General features: G+C 38.4%; 2 protein-coding genes across 4 annotated transcripts in view; one reads left to right on the top strand and one right to left on the bottom strand.

The window, feature by feature from the left end:
• Window positions 1-16656, bottom strand: part of LOC126237013 (rRNA-processing protein UTP23 homolog) — a 64618-nt gene extending 47962 nt beyond the window's left edge. The window contains exons 1-2 of one of the 3 annotated variants that reach the window (XM_049946742.1): window positions 16472-16656; window positions 1324-1420 (exon numbers count right to left, since the gene is read on the bottom strand). In XM_049946742.1, the coding sequence (XP_049802699.1) occupies window positions 1324-1420; window positions 16472-16477 (103 nt within the window). In that variant the 5' untranslated portion in view covers window positions 16478-16656. Of the gene's footprint in view, window positions 1-1323; window positions 1421-15613; window positions 16012-16471 lie in introns of those variants that run through there. The other 2 variants (XM_049946743.1, XM_049946741.1) reach the window with 2 other exon arrangements.
• Window positions 15998-26826, top strand: part of LOC126237012 (tRNA-dihydrouridine(20) synthase [NAD(P)+]-like) — a 75980-nt gene continuing 65151 nt past the window's right edge. The window contains exons 1-2 of the mRNA XM_049946740.1: window positions 15998-16372; window positions 22274-22412. Coding sequence (XP_049802697.1) covers window positions 16165-16372; window positions 22274-22412 — 347 coding nt within the window. The 5' untranslated portion in view covers window positions 15998-16164. The remainder of the gene's footprint in view (window positions 16373-22273; window positions 22413-26826) is intronic.

The raw sequence follows: 26826 nt of genomic DNA, 5'->3' as shown, positions 1-26826 counted from the left end.
ATTCAGACCATTCTTTCAGCACACTGCAATTAACATAAGCGTTGGTGTGAATGCCTTTAAGTATCATTGCAAACTTCAGAACACACCATAATAAGCATATTAACTTTTCATATTCACTTTGAAAATTTAATACTGAGGTCAATCTTTAGCTACCCTTGTTTTTCCCTTCTTAGCTCAGTAAGTCACAATATAATGAAAAGCTTTGGGAAACAGTGGATAAGCCAATTTTCATTTAAAAAAATGCATGGAGCTATCCATCACTTTTTATGATACACATTTAGTAATTTGTGGAAAAAGCAGCCCTAGAGCAGTTCCTAGCCCTTCAAACATTCCATCTATAATACTTTGGAGAAACATTTAAACATCTGATATACATGCACATCAGTTTTAATTTATAGATAATTGACATGAACCATGAAATAAAGTTCCCATTGTTCTTATTGCCTAGAGTACATGACTGAAGTGATGCTAACTCTTCCAATTTCATATCTTGTGTATATGTTACTTCTTCCACTTCTATTACCCTTGGTACAAACATCAAAAAGAAGTGCATTAATACTACATGTTTCAATATTTTCTCAAACCATCATTTATGTATGACTTTTCCTTCTGATACATACAAAGGATATGTATGACAGATCAGCACAAGTCTTTGACACCGCCTGCCCACTTTTAGCTGTGGAGTAGTAGTATTGTGGCGGATGACCTTGTTGTAAGTGTAGAGCATTAGTTTGTTTTGTTTGGGGGTGGGGGTGGGGGGTGATATTAATGTTAGTTTATGCTGTGTTTGTACTTTATACTGGGCTTGTAGTGGGTGATGTGATTCATGCTGGTGTGAGAATGTGGTGCAAGTTTGTATTCTCACTAAATGTGTTTGTACTCTGGCCTGCTTTACTTTGTCTCTGTGCTTGCCTAGTGGCTATCAGTCAAGTTCACCAGCTGCATGTTATGGTGATAAACGGAAGATTTGCAGTCCACTGTCAGGTCAGTCCATAAGTTAGTTGTGACCAGTGATTACTGTAAGTGTCATGTGTGTGAGCAAAACATGTGGCTGACTAAAGTGGCTCCCAGTTGTTCATATGAGGGATATATATCAGGAGAACTGTGCAATTATTTACACTGTTCAATCTGCTGAATGATCTGGTCTGAGAGGTTGACTCTCAGTTTGTCTATTACAGTTATGTTGAATTATTTTTGTTTTGCATCATCTGTATGATATGTTGTGCATGAAATGAGTCTCAGCACATGTTTCATCATCACTGACTGAGCTAGAACATTAATATATTAATGAAAATATCATTATGATCAGTCTGTATTTCTTACCAAGTCTCTCTGTTTCCAAAATCACACATGGGGTTGTCAGAAGCTTCACATCTCCACCCAAATATTTTGGTAACTGTTCTTTCAAGGTAAGTTTATTCTGAAAACATAGATCAATAATTTTTAGTCTCTTAATATATTACACAAGAAAGCAAATGTTTTACAATCTTGAGTTAAAGTACACAACCAATACTTACAAAGAATGTTTTCACATTTCATGACAAGATCAGAGGGAACACTTACCTTTTTTTTATTTAATACAAGTACATGCAGTGCATTTAAAAATGTCCCATTACTTCAAGTTAAGGAATTTTAACTCCCTGAGACCATTTACTTGAAAAATATTTGTATCATGAATGATTTATTATGGAATGTTTGTAGAATAGCTTTCACAGTATCACTCTGTTGAAATCGCAGTTGCTTATATGAATCAAGCTATGGCATCAAAGTCTTTCTTAGGTTATCTTTCTAAGCTACCTTTCTGATGAATATTGAGAAACAATATTTTATGAATTCAGTTCCAGTAGTGTGGAGCCGTCACATTCCCAGCTACATCCACTTTCTGAGAATTTCTGTTAAAACAGCATGGTTGAGATCCTCTGCCAAGTTTGGAAGACATATTGAGAATCCTGTAGCAAACTGAAGCTTTGAGTGCAAGCAGCAGTTCACTTAAATATCCAAATGGCAGTAATCCAGGTCAAGTACTGGTTTGGGACATATAATCAGCTAAGAGTATATGCATTGGAGGCATTTAACATCACAATCACAATTACGTTTAAAGAAGACACTAAACTAGTAGAAAGCAACATGAAGGAGTTATACCAATCATGTCCTCAAATTCCTACATTTATGAGTCAATGCAAACTAGTTGACACTTAAAGTAAATAATACTGGGTAGGTAAAATAAAACTGGCCCAGGAAATATTTATAAGGTTGATTTGGAGCTGACCCTTGTCAATGAACAGGAGAATTGCCCATCAAAGAAAATGTTGGAAATTGTTATGTCGATGAAATAGACGGTTGAAACACAAAATGGTGTTCACAATAAAACAATGCGTGATCTTTGTCATGTGTTATGTGAAGCACAATTCAAGGAAAACATCTGTGGAACTATTTGCACTAAAATTTGACAAAGTGATTTGGTAAAAACCAAAAATTAGTGACAAAAAGAAACAAAATGGGCTCTATAGAGAATAAAAATCGTTATCATCCAGAAAGAGTCTCAACACCAGAAAACATTGCTGGAGCAAAGGAAAGTCTAGTACAAATTCCGACAAAATCTAAAAACCATTTAACTTTGCGAGTGGTAATTCAGTCATTATGAAAATGGACCTGTACTGCATCTGTATCCTTACAAATTTACTATGGAGTACAAGTTAAAGCGCCGTCCCCCCCCCCCCCCCCCCCCCCCCCACACCAAAAAAAAACCTTGTGTGTTGAGTTCTGCCTGTGGTTTCTGAGTGAGGTGAAACCAAAACTTTTGGAGCCTCAGTTTTTCATTTCTTCAGACAAAGTGTAGTTCATACTTGAGGGCATAAGAACTCACAGAACATGCGCTATTATGCACATTGCAAATTATTGTGCAATTTTAAGACTTATATTTGTTGTATAATGTCCGGTATCCACAATGTAACACGATTCCCTAACAAAACTGTTGATGCTAACTGGAAGGTCCAGAAACTGTTTAATCCACACATGGATCAACTCACACAAGATGAACAACGAAATGGATATTCTTAGCAAGATGAAGTACAGTACACACTGCTTTTTACAACCTTGACACACAATGACATGTTTGGTGAGGAATCAACAATCAGCAGAGGCAGTGAAACCGTTCCCATCCCCCCTCTGTGATTTTTAACTCAGGAACAAACTGAGGAATCAGGTGTACTAAAATAATATAATCCTTATACACAAGATGAGCTATAATAGAATATTGAAAACGCTATTGCTGCTATCCTTCATGCAGAGCTGCTATGTGAATCTCACAATTTGATAAGTTGAGCATAGGGCTGCATCAATGTCAATGATGGCCACTCTTGGAATCTTCTGTGACACTCATTAACAAAAGTCAATCCCAAGCCAGTCTTATTGTAAATATTTTCTGGGCCGGTTTTATATTGCATACCAAGCATTTCACTGGAAAAACAAAACCAAATGAAGATCTATTTACAATAGTGTGTGGTACAGATGTAGAAAGATTAATGGTGATAAAGCTGTTGGGAAAGGCTGTTGAACAACAGTTAAATTGGAAAGATCATGCAATGGAACTTTTATGTAGACTCACTTAAGCCCGATTTACTCTCACAGTTGTTCCATAGTCCGTATCATGTAAAGTATCAGAATGGCATATACTAAGTAATGCCTTATGACCTGAGTGAAAGTCAATGACAACTATCTGCAAAGTACCAATGTCATATAGAGGATGTTTAAGTATGTAACCTTTGTACCTACAGGATCTTGTATATCTGCAGGGTCTCTTAACTAATGAGTACCCACAATGAGTAAACTCCTTGATTCATTATTTGTGTCCGTCATGTTCTTTACAGATGAAGCACTGTTTGGCGAAGCCAGTAACAAAGACTTTAAAAGCCAATATCCATTAGTTTGGACACTATACCTTTAAAACACATGAACAACAGTGAGGTTTAGGCATGATGGGTTTCAAGCTCATTCTGGACTGTATGTATACTATACTGACATTTAGGGCCACAGCCAGTTAGGTTCAGTGTGGTCCAATTGGGCTGCATGATTCTTAATCCAAAACAAAAGAAATTTCCAAGCATGTGGATTTTTATAGCCCTTATTGTATGGTAGAGCAAGCGGCAATGAGAAAATACTTCAGGAATGGAGACCTGCACTACCATTTGCAAATAGTTTGATATTTTTCAAAGATGCAACAGGCCATTGCTTAAAATATCACTTTAAACTAGAGTGGAGAGCTGCATCAAACCAGTCTTTGGACTGAAGATGAAGACAGCAATAACAACAACAGCAACAACAACAACAACAACATGCAAGAAAATACATATCAATACATTTTGTTTAGAGTAGCATGGAGAACATAGGCATAATTTCTTAACAAGTCCTTTATAAGAATTGTGTGTAAACTGGGCAAGTGCAGGAATCTTAATCCACCCATAAATCACATTGAAGCTCTGTTGGCCTACCTGGCAGTAAAAAAACGGAAGACATTGTCTGCTGGTTATTTTAATATAAATTTTCTTAAGAACTCTTACAGTAAGAATTATTGTATTATGTAAATTTCAAATTATTCAACTTGATTACTACTGTAAACTCTGAACACCATTTGTATTACATTTAAAACATGTTATATTGTAGGTTAGTCTGTACAGTGAATTTTCAATAATCATTGTATAAGACTGACTTTCGTTTATATACTGAACTCAATGCTCGTAATGAGCTGTGTACATTCTTGCACATTTTTATAAACACCTTCTGCCATGATTCATTAAACTACTGCCTTGTTTCCTGTGACACAAAGGAAGTTTTGGCATCTGTATTACATTTCAGAAATATCGCAAGTTGGTTTAAATTATTTTTAAGTGTGAATTCTCACGAACGTTTGTTTACATTCATCTAACCTTTTAGAATAACCTTCCATTTGATGTTTCTGACCTTGCAGTAGTAACTAACATAACATATTAGCAAAGACTGCTTTTTTAACAGTGAAATAAACATAATACATTTCATAATATTTCTTCAGTGATTCACGTTTTAGCTTTTGTTGTTGTTGCTATATGTATTGTCTGACCATGAGTGGATCCTATGGGAGCTGTTGTTGGAAAGTGGGAGCTGTAGTAAATGGTTTCACAGGGGGAAGGGGGGATGTAGTGAGGACCTTGGGGAAACTGCTGAGGTCCTTTCCTGGAACTGCAAAATATCCACCAGAATGAGATTAATAGAGGATAAGGAAGGGAACATCTGTGTTCTACAGGTAGAGTTGTATCAAGCTAGGTGAGAGTTGGTAAGGACGAGGGAAGATAGTGCTGAGAGGGGAGTAGTTGGCAACTGGCAAGAGGGCTAGCAGGAGGAGGGCATGGTCTGACAATTTTGTTGTGGCTACCAGCAACGGGTTTCAGCAGTTAGAGTTGAAGGGAGAGGAGGCTCAGGATGATGTAAGGGTAGGATACATGTAGCAGACTCTGCCCATGATTAGGAAAGTTAGTAATAATTCTAATGTCAGGGAGAAGAAGGTATTGCTGCTAGGTAGCAATCATTACAGAGGTGTACACCCTCTATTATAGTAGAAGTTGGAGGAGGAGTATCAGGTTATCAGCAGAGCTGGATCAAGTGACTGATGATTTAGGTTAGGGCCTTTGTGTACGGATTTCACAATCGAAGATCAGGCAGTGATATTGGGTGGGGCAGGAAAGAGCCTGGACAGGAACAGGGCATACAACATAGATGGTCATCTGAATAAGAGAGCTTTGCTAACTGGTGGCACCAATGTGAGTATGGTAGCATTGTCCCAGTAGCATGATCACCCTCATCTTGGCAGTGCTGTAAGGCATTTAAATGCAGAGCTGGAGACAGTGCTGATGACTGCTGGCGGGGGTCCACACTGCAGTGGTGCTGGTGGGGACTATCATGGGATGGGGCTACACTAGGCATGGTCTGCACCTCAACGGGTTTGGGAAAGGGAGATTGGTGGAGTTGATTAGTGAGAATATAGTGGGTAGGTAAGGGGCTACACATGGTCAAATACCTCCTGCCATTGATAGGATAACCAGGCTTTTTTCAGGTTAAACCATGACACGAGGATCCACTCTCTTAAAAGTATCTCAATCAGCTTAGATACTTCTGTACCATGTACCAGTATGTGGGAAAGAGAATGTGCCACACCGGAGTGTGCAAGCACCACAGAAATTTGCTCAGAAGTATTTATTATTCACCAAAATGTGCAGTACATTAAAATTAAAGTACACCAGCTTCCAGCTCAATTACAGTCTTCGAGCAGCACAGTAGTGTGCATTACAGAACACTGCTGTAGAGGTGATGAATTGCAGTACATAGTGCTATCATCATATGAATGTCCAAGTTGCTACTGTAGGCCTACCTTAATGGGTTGGCTATTATGTATCTTTAAAGGGTGGCACACATTTTAAAGCTACAGAAGATATGATTGCAATTAGCACATATACAGATTTTTAACTGTCAGCCACTGTACAAACAAAGCTGCATTTCAATAAGAAGCTAATCACTCTATGTGTTTACTGCTCACCTAACGGTAATGTGAACACTTTCTTCAACAAATTAACTGAAGCCCTGGAAAGGGTCTCAGTTCCCAAAACTAGCATATTAATATGTAGACATGAATATGTGCTCAGGGTGTAATTAGTAATACGTTCCTAAAGATTTTGAGCACACTTCTTCAAGGTTTACGAAAAGTTCAGCTTCAATTTTAGACCATGAACTTTTGGACACTGACAGGGAAAACTGTAAAGTATTTATAAGAGGTCTTGGCATTTTAGATCATTGCTATCATATAATAAAGCTAACAGCAGGCTCAGTGAAACTTACAAAACTTTAGGCCTACAAAAGGATTTTTTCATGTCATAAGAGAGATACTTTTTCTAGGGCAGTGGCAAATTAAACCTGGCATGAAGTGTACATGGAAAGTAGTGTAGATGCTAAATTCTTGTCTAAACTAACATTTGATGTTAGAGAAGGAAAGTTGCTACTCACCATATAGCGGAGATGCTGAGTCGCGATAGGCACAATAGTGTCTATTGCTGACAAAGGCCTTAATGGCCAAAAGCTACAATTGTGTGAATCTTTTTGTTGTGCCTATTGCGACTCAGCATCTCCGCTATATGGTGAGTAGCAACTTTCCTTCTCTAATATTGTTACATTCCATCCTGGATTTTCCATTGTTTAATTTTTGATGTAACATTTCCAAAAGTAGCAATTTCTACTGTGACAGCTAAGGAAAATAGGTGGATAACTGCGGATATTAGCAAGACCTCACAGACACTTAAATTTCTCAGTTCTTTGCAAAAGTTCTGCACTAATCCACAGTTTCTTTACTACTACCACAGGTATAAAACCATTCAATGGCATGTTACTATACAGTGTAGAAAATAAAAGCAAACTGGTATGGGGTGTTGTAAAACAAGAAACTGGAAAATTCGGACACAAGTATAATAGCGTACAAATCAAAGATGGCGACATAATAATAGAAAGCCCTCAGCAATTGGCTAATTTTATAAATGATTATTCCTCTGGTACTGTGGAGAAGCTGCAGCAAAAGCTTCCTGAAACACACGTAGCACCCACAATTTTTCACGCAGCAAGCACAATAATGATGATTCCTACAACAAAGCTTGATGTTAGGATGACAGTACAACAATCAAAAAATAAGAAGTCAGCAGGCATAGACAAGGTTCCTGTTTCTATTCTGAAGAAGTGCATATATACCACAGAAGCCCCATTAACAAACATAATAAATGAATCCTTAGTTCAGGTGAGTTCCCAGAGTACATAAAGCATGGATCAGTGGTGCCCTTGCTAAAGAAAGGTGATGCAGAAAGCACTGAAAACAACAGGCCAGTTTCAATACAGTTTGCTTTCAGAAATGGAAGAAGTACAATATTGCCCATTGCAGAGTGCACAAAAGTGGTACTTGACGCTCTTGATAGAGATGATTGTGTTTGCAGGTGTTTTCTTACACTTGTCCAAGACTTTTGACGCTGTTGACCACAAAATTCTGTTAAGCAAGCTAGAAGCACTACACATAAGAGGAAAACTGAATGAGTGGTTTCATTCTTACTTGGAAAACAGGGTGTAAAAGGTGGAGCTGATTCAGGTGTTTGGGTGATGATAAATTTTTACTAAAACAACTGTCAAATAAGAAATATATAAAGATAGGTGCCGTTTCTGTTCTTAATATATGTCAATCACTTTCCAGAGAGTTATTGACACACACACACACACACACACACACACACACACACACACACACACACACACACACAGATTTAACTTTCACAAGCTGAAGAGTGTAAGGGGAAGGAAGAGGGGTAAAGGAAAAGGACTAGAGAGGTTTAGGGAAAGGGGTACAGTTCAGAAAAGAACCCTGGGTCAGGGGAGACTTACTGGACAGGAGTCTTTCCTTCTCATCCCATCCAGTAAGTCTCCCCTCACCCAGGGTTCTTTTCTGAACTGTACCCCTTTCCCTAAACCTCTCTAGTCCTTTTCTTTCACCACTCTTCCTTCCCCTCCAACTCTTCTCCCAGAAGAAGTAGCTACTGGCTCCGAAAGCTTGTAAAAGTTAAATCCTTTGTGTGTGTGTGTGTGTGTGTGTGTGTGTGTTCCCCTGCCGCCGCTTGGCGAGTAGATTTATATTATACTTTCCAAACAATGTACAACATAGAGAAAAAGTTCTCTTTGCCAATGAGAGCATCATCACGGTTACTGATAAAACATCAGAACTCCTATAAGAGAAAGCAAATAAAATACTCAAAGGATATTTACAATTGGGCAGTATGTAATACAATGCTGAACATATAGAAAACTAACAATATGCAGTTCAGCATAAAGAGCATGCCTGATAAATCTATAGGTTGTGTGGCAAACACAAAGTTGTTTGGGACGAACATCAACTGTTGGTTAACATGAAGTGAACACACAAAGAAACTGGCAAAAAGAATGTCATCAACATGCTATGCTCTTAGGGTGTTAGCATCAGTTTGTAACAGCCAATGTCTTGTGGTGATGTACTGTGCCTATGTACACTCAGTTCTTAGCTACGGGATTCTTTTCTGAGGATTGAAGGCATAAAACATGGACATGGTTTTTAAACTGCAGAAAAGTGCCATTTGAATAATAACTAGTCAGTCATGATAAAGACTTCCTAAATGTTAATATTGATCGCGATACAAAATCTATTAAATCTGAGTTCAGGATGGTACTCAAAAAGCCAAAAATGTAGTATTTTTGGAAAACTATACAAACACATGAACTGGAGTAATGGAGCTATATAGTGCTCATGACATGACTAACCCATACTGCACATTTATTAATAAATACTTGTTGTCGTGGTCTTCAGTCAAGAGACTGGTCTGATGCAGCTAGCCCAGCTACTCTACCCTGTGCAGGCTGCTTCATCTCCCAGTATCTATTGCAACCTACATCCTTCTGAATCTGCTCAGTGTATTCATCTCTTGGTCTCCCTCTAGGTTTTTTATCCTCCATGCTGCCCTCCAATACTAAATTGGTGACCTCTTGATGCCTCAGAACATGTCCTACCAACCAATCCCTTCTTCTAGTCAATTTGTGCCACAAACTCCTCTTCTTCCCCAATTCTATTCAATACCTCCTCATTAGTTAAGTGATCTACCCATTTAATCTTCAGCATTCTTCTGTAGCACCACATTTCAAAAGCTTCTATTCTCTTCTTGTCCAAACTATTTATCATCCATATTTCACTTCCATACATGGCTACACTTCATACAAATACTTTCAGAAATGACTTCCTGACACTTAAATCTATACTCGATGTTAACAAATTTCTCTTCTTCAGAAACACTTCCCTTGCCATTGCCAGTCTACATTTTATATCCTCTCTACTTCGATCATCATCAGTTATTTTGCTCCCCAAATAGCAAAACTCCTTTACTACTTTAAGTGTCTCATTTCCTAATCTAATTCCCTCAGCATCACCCGACTTAATTCGACTATAGTCTATTATCCTCATTTTGCTTTTGTTGATGTTCATCTTATATCCTCTTTTCAAGACACTGTCCATTCCATTCAACTGCTTGGAAGAGCGGTCTCTGACAGAATTACAATGTCATCTGCGAACCTAAAAGTTTTTATTTCTTATCCAAGGATTTCAATTACCACTCTGAATTTTTCTTTTGTTTCCTTTACTGCTTGCTCAATATACAGATTGAACAACATTTGGGATAGGGTACAACCCTGTCTCACTCCCTACCCAAATACATACCTCAATAAAAAAACTTTTGCTGTAGAAGTACCAATAACTTAGATTAGGTCAATGTTTAGGTAAGGGCCATGGATTACTGAAGGAATATCTAGTTGGAGAGGATAGGTAACACCTACTTGCAGACACAGACCTCAAGTTTGGTGATGTGATCATGGAAAAGCTCACAACAGAAAATAATACCAATTATTATTTGATACTTGAGGAGTACCTAACTGAATGACAGATGGTGACCACATGTATCTGCTTGCAGGTGTCGTCTATATCGCTAATCAACAATGATACTGTTATAACTTCAAGTTGAACAAATATATTTCAAGGAAGACACAATACATGAAAGTCACAGATCAAGTAAACAGAGTAAGACATGTGTACACTTTAACAGTCAAATCATAACTGAGTCCAAGTCTAGCGGCGGCTGGCTGGCTGGCTGGCCGCTTAGGTGGCGCTGCTGCTGCTGCATGGCTGGCAGACAGCGCACATGTAGAGGACACGCGTAACTGCGGTGCGGCACTTTAAAAGACTGGCAAGTCACAACACTTTTCCCCCCTTTGAATTTTTTTGCACAGGTCTTGATGGAGGTGGCCTGTAGATTGCTAACGTCCATAGGTGTTGAAACTTCCTGGCAGATTAAAACTGTGTGCCGGACCGAGACTCGAACTCTTTCAGGAGTGCTAGTTCTGCAGGGTTCACAGGAGAGCTTCTGTAAAGTTTGGAAGGTAGGAGACGAGGTACTGGCAGAAGTAAAGCTGTGAGGACGGGACGTGAGTCGTGCTTGGGTAGCTCAGTTCGTAGAGCACTTGCCCGCGAAAGGCAAAGGTCCCGAGTTTGAGTCTCGGTCTGGCACACAGTTTTAATCTGCCAGGAAGTTTCATATCAGCGCACACTCCACTGCAGAGTGTAAATCTTATTCTGGTCCATAGGTGTTGTTTGACTGACCATAAAGTCTCAAGGAGGAGGCTTCCCGTACGGATGGAAGTGTCTCCGATGATAATGGGTCGAGATGACAGGAGACGTGGGGGTCGAATCTGCTGGGGCTCCGTGCACCAATCTGCCTGTTGCGGCAAGTCCGGTTGTTATAACAGGAGACATGGGCGATGTGTCCGCATCCGTAGGAGAAAGAGGCGAGTAGAGTTGCTCTGACAGATGATGGTCATCTGGTTCCTGCATGGGCACGTCTCCTGGTGGTCTCAGTTCTTGTGCTGGCACCGATATGATGGTGAGAGGACTGCATTGTGAGTAATGAGATATTCCAGTATCCCGAGCATCAGGTAGAGCCGAAGGTAGTGTAGCGGCATCCGGAACAGGCGTTGCTAGCACATGAGGCCGAAGCTGGTCAGAATGACGCACTGCAACACCCGTGTCCGTCTGGATTTCATACAGGCGTTGGCCACGGTGTCGTAAGATGCGGCCAGGACTCCATTTTGGCCGCCTGCCATATCCCCGTACCCATACACGGTCGTCGGCGGTGAACTGGCCAAGCAAAGGCACCCGCGGCCGTGAGATGGAAGGCCACAGAAGATGAAGTAGCGTGCGGGGCTATCGGCCATGTAAGAGCTCAGCCAGGCTGTGGTCGCCCATGGGGGTGAAACAGTAAGAAGCCAGAAATTGGAGAAGCACATCATCAGCAGCAGAAGAAGTCAGGAGTTTCCTCATCTGAGCCTTAAATGCGCGGACCAGTCGTTCAGCCTCACCATTTGACTGTGGATGGAACGGAGGGGCTGTGACATGCAAAATCGGAAGAAGCAAATTGCGGACCATTATAAGTAACAAGAGTAGGGGGAAGGCCTTCCAAAGAGAAAATGCAAGCTAGAGCATTGGTGGTTGCCGCCGTGGTAGGCGACGTGCAACGGACAATGAAAGGAAAGTTAGAGTAGGCGTCAATAACGAGAAGCCAATAGGTACCCAAAAAAAAAAGTCCCCCGAAGTCAGCATGAATACGCTCCCAGGGCTTCTCAGGCAAAGGCCATGGTGACAAAGATCACTTCGGGGCGGCGGCCTGTGACACACAAGGGCTGCAGGCAGCGACCATGTGTGCGATTTCAGAGTCGATGCCGGGCCAGTACACATGACAGTGCACCAGAGATTTGGTGCGCGAGACACCCCAGTGCCCTTGGTGAAGGAGGCGCAAGACCGAAGCACGCAAAGACGCAGGTATCACAGCACGCGGCGAAGCATTTTCAGTGGAAAGGAGGATAACACCATCCCTAGCCGTGAGGCGGTAACGCAAAGCATAGCAGTTCCGCAACGGATCTGAAGTCTTAGTGGACGGACGATCTGGCCAACCCTTCTGAATACAGCGTAAAACCCGGGAGAGGGTAGGGTCAGAACCCGTAGCAGCCACCAGCTGGTCCCCGGTGATGGGGAACCTGTCCACAACCCGCTGCTCGGCAACATCCAGGTGGAAACACAAAAGTTCGTCCCTATTGAATGCCAGATCAGGAGCCATGGGAAGGCGAGACAGTGCATTAGGATTCGAATGTTGAGCCGTCGGCCGGAAATGAATCTCATAATTTAAACGAGACATGTAAAGAGCCCAACGCTGGAGGTGGTGTGCAGCCTTGTCGGGAAGTGACGTTGATGGATGAAACAAGGAAACAAGGTTCGTGATCCGTAACAAGATGAAATTTGGATCCATAGAGAAAAACACCAAACTTATAAAGAGCATAAATAATGGTCAAAGCTTCTTTTTCAATTTGAGAATACTTTTGTTGGGCATCCGTGAGCGTTTTGGAGGCATAAGCAATGGGTTGTTCAGAACCATCAGAAAAACAGTGCGCAAGGACTGCACCGACCCCATATTGAGAGGCATCCGTGGCAAGAACAAGATGTTGGCCAGGTCAATATGTAGCCAGGCACGGGGCCTGTTTCAGCATAGTCTTCAATTTCTGGAAAGCCGCATCACATGACGCGGACCAGTGAAAAGGCACGTTTTTATGCAACAGGCAATGCAACGGCTGAGCCACCGAAGCAGCAGACGGTAAAAACTTGTGATAGTATGCTATTTTCCCCAAGAAGGCCTGCAGTTCCTTAACAGATGTAGGGCGAGGAAGGGCATCGATCGCAGCGACAGTTTGCTGAAGCGGACGAATACCATCCCGAGAGAGTTGAAACCTTAAGTACGTGATAGATGCCTGAAAAAATTTTGATTTCTGAAGATTACACATAAGACTGGCAGTCTGTAAGACATGAAAAAGTGTGCGGAGATTTTGAAGATGTTCGTCAGTGGTGGAGCCAGTGACAACAATGTCGTCCTGGTAATTTATACACCCAGGGACAGTGATCAATAATTGTTCCAAGAATCGCTGAAAAAAAGCAGGGGCACTGGCAACCCCGAATGGCAATCGTTGGTATTGATAGAGGCCGAAAGGCATGTTAAGGACCAGAAACTGCTGGGAAGCAGTGTCGAGAGGAAGTTGATGATGAGCTTCTGACAGGTTAAGTTTAGAAAAATACTGGCCTCCAGCAAGTTTAGTGAACAATTCTTCAGGTCGAGGCATAGGGTACGTGTCGATAAGGCATTGAGCATTTACAGTGGCTTTGAAATCGCCACAGAGACGAATATCACCATTTGGCTTAGCAACGACAACGACAGGAGAGGACCACTCACTGGAAGTGACAGGAAGCAAGACCCCTGAAGCAGTGAGACGATCCAGCTCCCGTTTGACCTGATCACTAAGGGTATCCTGCTCTTGTAGAAGTGGAGGAGGGATTACAGAAATGTCCGATACCACCCGTATGTTTTGACCCATGACGTCATGAATATGGCGGAAATGGCCATTCTCAGTGTCTCCAGTATGGCGCCTATGACGTAACTACATATGCAAGGCAACAAACATGAAAATACATATGAATAAGACAATAACATCTCCCTCCAAAAATACAATCAAACTAACGGGACAACCGCGGATATTGGGGGTTTTAGGGTAGGGACAAGCTAAATATAACAGTAAAAAACGCGCCACAACCCAAAACACACAAAATGATGAACCAAAAAAATAACAAAATTACAACATTCCGCTACACCAACAAAATGCACTGGAATCGGACACTTCCCTTGACCTGTTCGTTCTATCCCGTGAGATTTTTTTTAAAGACAAAAAACACTAATCAGCTACTGAAGCATCTTTATCTTCTATGGGTTGCAGGGGTTACGACCCCTGGGGAGGTGGGTGGGTATTCATGCATGGCTGTCTTCACTTACACGTTGTAGCTACGCAAGGCGTCTATATTTGTTTATATTTAGTTTGCCCCCCACCCAAAACACCCCATTTCCCGCGCTTGTCCCGTTAGTGTCATTAGGCTTTTTGTGGAAAGTGTGTGTATTTGTTTTTGTTTCCGCCATATTTGTGACGTCATGGGTCAAAGCAGACGTGCTGGATCGGACGCTTCTGTATTTCCGGATACAATACCACGTCTTGACAAATTACTACTGAAATGTTAAAGAAATAAAATTCTAGGACTATGGCTACAAAACAATATAACGATGCGGCTGTAATGTCAAAACCTTTGAAACACAGTTTTCAAAAGCTTGTTACTCTTTTCATGTGCCAAGCCACAGTGCAAGCACATAAACAGTGATCCAAACATATTATGTGTACTGCCATTCACTTTTTTGCTATAGACTAATCTTCTAAGATTCAGCTCCTAGCAAAAATAATCTTTACAATGCAGAAAAAAGCAGTCAAAGCTATCTGCAACTAAAGCCAACTGGAAACATATACACCACACTTCATTCAGTTGAAAACGACAAGCCTGGCAAGCATTTACAGACATGAATGTATCCCGTACATCTTTCAGACAGAACTAGGACCTTACTCAAAATAAACAAGTCTATAGCCTCAATGAAATAAATATCAGTGTCCCAGTCCAAAATAGTATTATATCAGGAAAGTATTTCAGAGATAACAATTAAATTATTCAACAACCTACTAGTGAATTAAAACGGGACTGATATAATATCTTCACACATAACCTTAAGTTATTTCTGATGGAACAACGCTTTTCTCAAGTAAAAAGTTTTTGCTATTACAGCCTTTGTGAATTGAATATGTAATTACGTATAATTTCTACCAAAGAAGTAGTGCTGTTTGTTACTTATAATTTCGAAACTGAAATTTGTCTTCGTTCTCTCTCTTCTCAGTTTCTACTTGTCGTATACTCAGCATACCATTAACTATATAATGAGTCAGAATGAACCAAATAACAATAATAGTAATAATAATAAAGTTTGTAACTGCAGATGATATTTTTGCATATCTTACACCTGTTAATAATTTCCAAACGCTTCTAAAACTGCAAGGCAATTGACACAGTATTACGCACCTTCAGGGCTGCGAAACATATAGTGCCGTCGATTAAAATTTGGTAGGGCTGTCTGAATCCATAATTATTACAGAAGAAATTTAGGTATTTATGAACTTTCTTGTGTCGGCTGATTTTCATCTCTTTCTACTATTATACGATTCAATGGAAGATCACTCACAGGCGGCAGAAATGAACTACAACTGCAGTACAGCAGCACACAACATAACGCTTTGCCACGGCAGAAATGAATTACAACTGTAGGAAAGCAGCACACAACACAACGCTTTATCCACAAACTACTCCAAGTCTCCAACGCAACTCACATGGAGCTACCACATGTACTGTAACTGTCAACATTGTGCGATGTGCATCTTTGTGGTAGTAAGTGCTTTGTTCCAGTGAATGAGCTGTTTGTTGTTGTAAACACGTGCGTGGCTGTATTATTGCATGAGCGGTGTGCATCAGCTGTGGAAGATCGGATTCATGTGCCGTAAAGTGTGGTGACTTTTATTTATCAGGGGCAGTATTGCCAAGTGCCTAGGGAATAATGACAACATTTCTAATGCGAAATGACTAAAAGCATGCAAATAATCCGAGACATGGCAGAAATGAGCAAAACTGGAAACCTGAACTATACTGGTAAATTAATATTGGCTCCAATGGTTAGAATGGGAACTTTACCCATGAGATTACTGGCCCTTGACTACGGTGCTGATATTGTATATTGTGAAGAACTGATAGATTGGAAACTTTTGAGAGCTCTTCGAAGAGAGAATGGTAATTTCAATCAAGCAAGCCTTCTGTCAGCTAAGCAATAAGTGAGAAGCAGCTGAAGCCAGTAAAACGATAGTAACTTGGAAATTATGAACTGGTTACCAGCATTGTTTGTGTGATCGGAAATTTGTTTTCTCCGTGGACATAGGGTAAATCGTTCGCGTGCTTTGCGTTACAGTCTTCATTTCGAAGATCGGTTTTATGCAGTTCTCCACGCTAGTCAGTCTTGCACAAGGGTCTTCTCATACTGCATAACTATTGCAGCCTACAACTATTTGAACCTGCGCGTACAAAAGTCAAGCCATGATCTCCACCAAAAATATGTATCCTCGCGTTCCCCCACCCACCACATTTCCACCATTAGAGAAGTAACTATTCCTTCGTGCCACAGGATGTGTCCTATTTATTGACATGTTAATTTAGCCAATTTGTGCCATAAACTTCTTTTCTCTCCTTCATTAGTTATCTGATCCAACCACCTAATCCTCAGCATTCTTCCATGCCAACGCATCTCTAAAGCTGCTGTTCGCGCCTTTTCTGTACGCTTCCGCGTAAGTCTAAACTGGAGACAAATGCTTTCAGAAACGACTTACTAAGACTAAAATTTATAATCCATGTAAACATCTTGTCATTTCTCGTTTTCAGAAACTCTTTTTATCATGCTTTTACTATCCTCTTTAGGCCTACTTCTGCCATCATCAGTTACTGTACTCTCCAAATTGCAATATTCACCTACTGCTTTTAATGTCTTATTTCCTCATCAGATTCCATTAATATCAACACTGTCACTGGTACCATTAATTTACTTTTGTTTATAGTCATCTTATAACCTCTTTCCAAGACATTATTAATTCCATTCAGCCGATTGTTCATGCCTGTTGCTATGTCTGACAGAATTATAAAGCCATCAGCAAGTGGTGAGGTCTATCTGTAAGATGTTTGCAAGAAATGTAAAGAACTTGAAGCCTCTAAATATGCAGAGCATAAAAATTTATTTTTTCTGGTTATTGAATGACTAAATATATGATAGAAAACTCATGACCAAGATAACTGCAAAATGATTTTAAATGTTGATTGCTCCACAAAAGAGAAGTTACATAGGCCTACAGTTGTTTTACTAATCTTGTATTGTTCCTTACATGTGATTACTTCTCTGTACAATGTTTGGTACTGTAGCTGGTTTCTCACATCTTTTTCTTCTGTTTAGTGAACATAAAATGAATAGCACGTGTATTGAAGAAATGTATGTACTCTGTATTCAGACCGATTCAAGTTGATTTTCCTTCGTATTGTAGATTAATCCATGAAAAATATATTGGCTGAGTTGATGAGTGTCAGGAAAAAGATTAAAAGGTTTGGGTTGTGATCTCCAGTAAGTGCTGTAATACATATTATCAGTTTTTACTTCTTTCATTCCTATAAATGAGAATTGTTCTTTGGATGCACATATATTGTCAAATGTTTACAACTACATTAGTCATCTTATCCCTGTTCATTGCCATGTGCAAGAGGCGTTTGGCTATTCACAGCCCTGTCCATTACTAGGAAAGCAATAACTATGGAATCTTATTCTGGCTTCAACTCCTTTTGGCTTAAATTTTTCTTATTATACCAGCTGCACTAACTAATCTCATCGAATTGTCCCAAATAAGCAGTTTTTCTTCTCTTTTATTGGAAGAACTCTCAGTATGTATCCAACTACCACAAGACTGAAGACCTTTTCTTTTCCTGTAGTGATGCGTCAGTTACTTGGGTCAGGCAGATCACCAAGTGTAGGACCCAAGCTCACATTAGACTGTGTGTGGGGAACAAATTAGCTTTGTTCTTGTTGAAGTAATCATCCTAGCATTTGCTCGTGCTGATTTAAAAAAAAAAAAAAAAAAAAAAAAAAAAAAAAAAAAAAAAAAAAAAGAGAGAGAGAGAGAGAGAGAGAGAGAGAGAGAGAGAGAGAGAGTTGTGTCTTATGGCAATTTGAGGCTGATTATTATGAATTTGTATGTAGTTCTTGACTTGTTTACGACTTCTCTCAAATAGTTAATCACATATTCCAGTGATCTTTTGTATGATTCTTTTATTGAAATGGTGTGAATGAGTCGGTTTACTGAATACTGGTATGGCCTAACATTAATTGACACATTATTTTTTAGTCCTACTCATGCAACTAGACATAAAAACAAGGTTTTCTTTTCTCTCTCTCTCTCTCTCTCTCTCTCTCTTGTTTGTCTCTCTCTTTTACTCCAAGGTTACCTGTTTTTAAATAGAAATTCCTTCATGGAATATGATCACAAATTTTTATTACTTTGTGTTCAACTTCTTTATGAGCTAATGACAGCTATAACAGTCATTGTTTCCCCTAGTTTTATAGGTGTGGACATCACTGTTCTTCTTGGATTTCGACAGACCATTTATGATAAGTTTCATTATTTATTTATTTAGCCACGAAATCATGTTCATGATATGAGATACAAGCTATAGCAATACACAGCAGAAGGAGCATAAACTCTCTTGTTGCACAGACTTCTAAATAGACATGCATTTTAAAGGACAGAATATGTGTCCATTTGCATTACAATAGTTTTCAAGCAGCGATCTCTATTTAAAATGCAAAGTCAAGGTGGGAATTATTATTATTTAACCACCTTCACATTTGTAGTTAATACATGTTGTACAAAATTAAAGTTATGTGTGACATAAGTTAGTGTTCATAAACTCAGCATCAGGATAAAAACAGTGCCTATATTTGTTTGTTTGTTTCTCCAAGAATCATTTTAGTACATTGTTCGTTCATGTGATGTAGGACAGTGGTAACCTAGTTAATTTAGAACACAGTAGTAATTTTGACTACATTGTTAACATGATCAAAATGCAGTGCTGGTGTGTTATGTTGATAACATTGTCCCTGCAAGAGTTTTTATTATCTTTTACCAAGCAAGATAATATATAACTGCGTTTTGTCTGTGTGCCACACACTGGCATGATGTTTATTCAGTCTCTGATTTGTCAGATGAATGTTACCATCACCATGCGCGTCACTATTTGTTTTGAACAGATGGAGATTCTTATTTATAAATGCAACAGTCGCTAAGATGTATACACATGGGACAGGTAATATTCCCAGTTGCTTAAAGATTGTCTTGGTAGGTACATGTGGTGTGATCTTCATAATTCATTTTTGCATAACAAGTATTTGCTTATGTATTGACCCCCACAAATGAATGCCATGACTAAGTTAACTAGTGTAAAATACACAATTTTAATGGTAGTCAAGTCACAACTTTGACTGAGCACTCTAAAGGCATAGCACAGGTATCACCTATTCAATAATTTTCTTGTCTACTACTAAAGAGTCTGCGTGTGTTGTATGGATCTTCAATAGACAGAATATCGTATGAGTTATTTTTTCCACATTAAGTAAGAGGTTGGTTTCATAGAACCCATACAGGAGCCTTTCATAGCTGCCAGTTTAAGTCAGCTCTAATCTGTTGTGGAAAAATGTTACAAGAGAGATGATTTGTATCGTCGGCAAGTAACAATGTTATTGTTGAGAATAGATGTTCTGGGAAGCCATTAATAAAGAGAAAGAAGAAGAGGTGGGGGGTGGGGGCTAAGGTCGAGCCCTATGGTGCTCCTGATGTGACTGGTATTATATCTAAACAGCTTGTTCTTCCATCGTATGTCGTTATTTCTACCAGATAGATATGACTGAAATCATTCATTACAAACTACTCATATACCGCAAGCATCCAGTTTACATAGGAGCAGTGTGTGATTGACTAGATCAGATGACTTTATCAGCTCAGTGAAAAGTGCAGAAGCATAGTGTTTTTCATTAAATGCATATATTATCTGGTCAGCAAATGAAAAGAGTACCTCATTGATTTATTTATTCTTACAAAAGCCGAACTCCTGTGCTGTTAGTTGGGTGTTATTTTCAAGAATGCTTTGCTTTAGGTATTAGCAAATGTATGTATTCTGATGGCGCAGTTAAAATTCCTAACTCCTTGATGAGGTACCGTACCTACATGATGACTGGGCGAACGATGCCTACTATTCTTACTGCTTGCTTTTGTGCCATCAGTACTTCCTTTCTAAGTAGCAAGTCACACCAGATTCAGTAGAGAAGTGCAAAATATGCCAGGAACCTGATTTCGTTTTTTTCCAAATTAGCAATTATACAAGAGCAGAAGTAGCAGAACTTATTGGTTTGAGAAGCTCAGTAATATGCTTCTCTCAGTTCACGTTTGTATCAGTATATACACCCAAAAATTTGGAGCATTCTACCCTATTAACTCACTGCTGTTCATGTGCTACATCAATTGACTGCATGACTCTATTTGTTGTGCAGAACTGAATATAGTGTGTTTTCTCAAAATTTAGGCAGAGTCTATTTTAGAACCTTTTAATAGTTCTTTGAAAAACACCATTAACAATCTGTCTTGTGTCTTTCCCTACAATGCAGTTTGTTATAATATTGGTATTGCCTGCAAAAAGTACCAATTCTGCTTGATTAGATTAGATTAGATTAGATTAATACTAGTTCCATGGATCATGAATACGATATTTCGTAATGATGTGGAACGAGTCAAATTTTCCAATACATGACATAATTAAGTTAATTTAACAACATACTTAAGTTAATATAACAACTTTTTTATTTTTTGTGTTTATTTATTTATTTATTTTGTTTTTATTTTTAAAATTTTTTTTTTCTTAATTTATATCTAAAAATTCCTCTATGGAGTAGAAGGAGTTGTCATTCAGAAATTCTTTTAATTTCTTCTTAAATACTTGTTGGTTATCTGTCAGACTTTTGATACTATTTGGTAAGTGACCAAAGACTTTAGTGCCAGTATAATTCACCCCTTTCTGTGCCAAAGTTAGATTTAATCTTGAATAGTGAAGATCATCCTTTCTCCTAGTATTGTAGTTATGCACACTGCTATTACTTTTGAATTGGGTTTGGTTGTTAATAACAAATTTCATAAGAGCGTATATATACTGAGAAGCTACTGTGAATATCCCTAGATCCTTAAATAAATGTCTGCAGGATGATCTTGGGTGGACTCCAGCTATTATTCTGATTACACGCTTTTGTGCAATAAATACTTTATTCCTCAGTGATGAATTACCCCAAAATATGCCACATGAAAGCAATGAGTGAAAATAGACATAGTAAGCTAATTTACTAATATGTTTATCACCAAAATTTGCAGTGACCCTTATTGCATAAGTAGCTGAACTCAAACGTTTCAGCAGATCATCAATGTGTTTCTTCCAATTTAATCTCTCATCAATGGACACACCTAAAAATTTGGAATATTCTACCTTAGCTATATGCTTCTGATTAAGGTCTATATTTATTAATGGTGTCATACCATTCACTGTACGGAACTGTATGTACTGTGTCTTATCAAAATTCAGTGAGAGTCCATTTACAAGGAACCACTTAGTAATTTTCTGAAAGACAGTATTGACAATGCTTGTTGAATGTTAGTGGAAGGTCACTCAGTTATACAGGTATAAGGAATGCACTTTGCACAACATTGTATAATACCCAGAGTTATTAAATCATTATTTGTCACTTTGTAGCCTACAAGTTCTTACACCTGTTAACATACATGGAAGCAATTAGCAAATTTCACAAAAACCAATGTGGGACTGAAGTTGCAAACAGAGACAAAGGTTTCAAAAAATGTTACCACAGCTTGCTCTGGGATGTTTAATTAAATGAAGATAACATTATTTATCATACTTTCAATTAAATTGCAGGTGCGATTGTAATTTCTACTGGCTGGAGTAGGGTATCTGAAACAAGCAGAAGGCAGTACTTGACTTTATGTTTAGTAGAATGCAGTATATGTTGTTGTTTGTATGTAATGACTGCTGAAGAACTTCCTTTTTCAGATGTCCTGGGAACTGTTGATTATGTTGACAGTACTGATGGCACTGTTATATTCCGAACATGTGAAAAGGAAAGACAGAGTGTGGTACTTCAGGTTGGGACTTGCAGTGCAGAGAGAGCACTGAAGGTTGCACAGATGGTGTGAGTACTGCTGTTCCTTGCAAGTCATTACTTATGTCCGTCAGAAGGGCCCATGGCCTATATGTAGCTACCTTAGGTCCATGTAAAACATCCCAGTTGGTCCTGTGATTGTTTCCATTATTTAATTTTGAAATCCACATATAACAATAATTTTGTCTTATTCAGTAGAATCATATAAAATCAATAGACTCATATAAAAACATTGTTGTTCAGGTAAATGTTAAATTACTGATGCTGCACTTGACTGAATGTTCCAAAGACCATTTACATGACATGTGGAAATGATAGGAAATTAGTTTGCTAGATATTTATGTTATAGATTTTTATTCTAGAGAATATTCTGTTAATTCCATCAGCTGGTGATGGACAATAAATTTTTGTAACAATATAATTCCCCGTTTCTTGCACAAAACTCAGTTTTAAAGATAAGTGGTGAATATTATTTATTGTGCAGTGCCATGATTGCATGCATTAGTATTTGTTTCGAACCATGATGAATTATTATCGCAAACTTATTAACAGTGCTCGTCTACAGGGTAAACCAGACCTCCACTGACAAAATTTTGGAGGTTGTTAAGGGACATCTTCTGAGTACTTTGGTAAAGCAGCCCACGGCCTTCATTGGCTCGTTTACAGAATAATTACATTTTGTGTTATTTCTTATCCCATTTAACTTTGTATCTGTATTGCACTGAAAATATCTGCACAACAGTGCAAATGTCAGTGGTACACACATTGTGCCTTATTTGGAAACGAACTTGTTCCTTAACTCAGGGTACTTGCTGGTGACAACAATAATGTCCATTTTACTCTTCACCCTGTGACGTATAATTTTATATTTATATAAATTTTCAGTCCCTACAGTGCCACGTCTTTCAGTGTCACACAAATTTTTATTTTTAAAGAGGATCACTTACGACTATTTCCATGGGTTCGCCCCTCAAATTTCTCAATCATATCACAAAATTGTTGTCTGATGTAGTCCAAACTGAAAAATAAATATCTTTTAAAGCACAGTTTCGTATATAATTTATATTCAAAACCTTACACCTGTGTCACAGACCAAATCCTACACCGAGAATACTTTACACAAGTTTAAGGGAAGAAATTATTACAGTATTTAAAGAACATCAAAATATGAACAGGCTGAAATGAACAAACAGTAAATGAGACTATGTTAATCAAATCAACTGTAAAAAGCTAAGGAGCATATTATTAGCAAAATGAGAAATATGCAAAAGTGAAATGCCAAAGTGAGTACTTCTCAATTGGGAGTAAATCAAAACAATCAGACTGGCTGAAAGAGAGCTCAGTAACATGAGCCATAAACGAATAAGAGCTAAGCAATTAAGCAAATAAGAGAATAGGCAAAAATGAGATGCCAACAAAATGAGAGCTGGCCGAACTCCGTCGGCACTTATATATGGTTGCGCTCGTGGCGGTACCTCGCTGCCCATATGCAACACGTGCGCCTGCAATTGCAATGCACTCTTAGCACTCGTGGCGGTGTCTAGCGGCCCGTACGCAAGTTGTGCGATTGCTGTCGCAGGTCGACCCTTAATCTATGATGATGTTACATGGCCCCCAATGTGGAAGGCGGTTGATTTATTAAATGCCTGACACTTTTTGTCGGTTTACTCCGATCTCAAAATTTTAACTTTAAATTTTCAAATTACCATCCTTTTTTCTACCACCTTTACATTCAGTGGTTCACAAAATAATCATTGATTACCACATATAATGATATAAATACAAAACATTTTAGCCATTTCAAAAGTATGAGGACAGTAATACAAAACATTTTATAATATATTCTACATCTGTTGAATAGAAGGTATTGTACAATATTTCAGTTGATGCTTTGGTGTAAATATTTAATTATTTTACAGGTTTTATTTAAAAACAAAAGCTGTAATGATTAAGATGCATTTACTCTGTTTGAAAATTCATTGTATATACATTGTGACATCTACTGTGCATGGAAATGTCTGGAAATCGTTTATGTAACTGAAATTTTTCTGTAGTGTACTTCGTTAACTTTGAAGGTACTACTTTAAAATGTGTATAGAAATATGTAGCACACACACATATATCTATCCAACCTTTTGCATTGAGAAGTTATTTTTTTAAAAGAATATATGTCAGGTTGGCACGAAAGACACCAAATTATCCGAGTCCTTTGAGTAATGATGTTCAACAGACATACATTTCAAATATATGAGGTAACATTTGTATATCCTTATCCTTTCCCATTTACTGGCTGTTGCCATAGTTTGAGTGTGGTTAAAGTAGTAGTCCAATAGCACCTAGAAATTTTGAATATTGCCCTTATTGTTAAGGTCTTCAGGTCAAGCAATGGTGTATCACTCTTTGTTGATAGGGTACATCGTTTACCTGTCCTATGACTAAGGTATTTTCTTTTGTTTAGACATAAAAACAAAAACAATTTTTGCATTTTATGTACATTATACACATTTCCTTGTTTCTTTGGCCTTTTTGGACTTATCACTACTCAGAATGTAAGTACTACCAATTATAGGCGCTACGAATTTCATGCGACTGTTATTGTGTTGTTTTGCTTATCTTCACAAAACTATTAGCTATAGTCAGCATCGTTATTGTAGTCAAGTTTATATTCACCCGACTCCTTTTTTTTTTTTTTTTTTTTTTTTCTTTTTCTTCCCCCCCCCCCCCCCCCATCTCATATCTAGTCTCAAACGATATATATACAAAATGGTAAATATTCATATCTATTAAAGAAAAAAAAGGAGAGAGAAGTATTCCTGAATGAGTGCAAGTAACTTATCTTTCGTGAATTACAAGTTGAAAGCACTTGACTCATCAGAGTCTTTTCTTGTATTGATGTGTATATAGAGAACCATAACTCTCGTAAGATTTTGTCTCATGCTATGTTTCCACTATTTGTGACCTAATTGTCCTGTTATATTAGGAAGAATTTTACAGTTGGTCTTATATTTCTTTAGTACTTATTTTAAAGAGAAAAAAACATTTTATGTTGTTCCTTACACTACGTTATCCTCATTCCTTTGCATTAGAAATATTTGTCTTATCAACATTTTACTGGAAGCATCTTTACAAAATTCTACTTGACACACTTAAATTTTATATAGAAAATGTGCTACCTCGATACTACATTATTTCATTATAACTTCCTGTACTTTCACATATCACATAATATAATCAATTTTTAGGTGTTGTACTTCAAAAAACATTTTTTTTCTTTCGAGTGTAGGCTACATCTTTAGACAGTTAATGCGTTTAGCTGAAAATTTTGAATAAAACAGTGAAAAAGCAAATTTATTAGTAGCAACATATGATGTTCAGTCAAGATGGTTATCTGTACAGTCATTCTTTTTTTTTTTAATCAATTCGCCTATACTCTCAGGCATTGTTCTCACCGGTATTATAATTTTATTGATTTCTCTTGCATCGAGAACTAGTCGTACTTGTCCATTTGGTTTGTCTACAGCAAGTAAGGGGCTCGAATAGGGACTGTCAGATGGTTCTATGATGTTCCATGCAAGCATCTTTTGAATTTCATTACTAACTGCATTTCTTTTTGTCCATGGTACTTGGTACGAACTATGACAGAAGGTTTTATGTGGCATGGCATTCATCCTATATTCATATCCCCTAATCGGACCAGGTTTTTCTTCTAATACTTGTTTGTATTTCACGAGAACCTTAAACAATTCAGAACGCTGCTCTGAGGACAGCTGAGTAGATTTAGAGACAATTTTTAACATTTGTTCATGTCGGTCAGATTTTATTTCTTGAGCCTGATTCCCTGAGCCTGTAGTTTTATTTCTTGAAATGAACTTTATTTGTATACCCGGGCAAAACCTCCCATGTGTGTAGGTTATCCTGAGTAATTTTAGAGAGATGATTTTCTGTTTGACCTTCAACTCACATATCCCGTTAGAAAAGTCGATCTTTGCGTCCTTTTCTTGCTAAAAAAATAATACCCTAAAATACAGTCCACTATCAGCGCATCAATTATGAGGAACCTGCATTCAGTCGCTACATTTCCAAATTCTATTTCTAATTGGGCTTGTACTTCTCCCTCCAATCACTCCCAAAACCTTACAATTGCTAACCGGCAATATTGGCACCTGTTTTCCTTTAGTGAGCTGTCTGAATAAGTCCATAGAAATCACATTAATATCAGACCCAGTATCAAATATTGTGTTCACTGAAATACCTTCGATTAATACTTTAACAGTAGGTTTTATAACTGCCGGATGATTGGTGCTGTATTTAGTGTACTCGTTATACCGTTCATTTCTCATGTCAGTGCCATCATTGTACCTTAACATTTTTAATCTTAAATCAGAATTGTCCCTATCTCACCCACCCGCCTGCACTTCGGGACTTAATGCGGCGGTAATTTGTT

The sequence above is a fragment of the Schistocerca nitens genome, chromosome 2 (assembly GCF_023898315.1).
Source record: "Schistocerca nitens isolate TAMUIC-IGC-003100 chromosome 2, iqSchNite1.1, whole genome shotgun sequence".
NCBI classification, from domain to species: domain Eukaryota; kingdom Metazoa; phylum Arthropoda; class Insecta; order Orthoptera; family Acrididae; genus Schistocerca; species Schistocerca nitens.
This window is presented reverse-complemented; position numbering and strand designations above follow the sequence as displayed.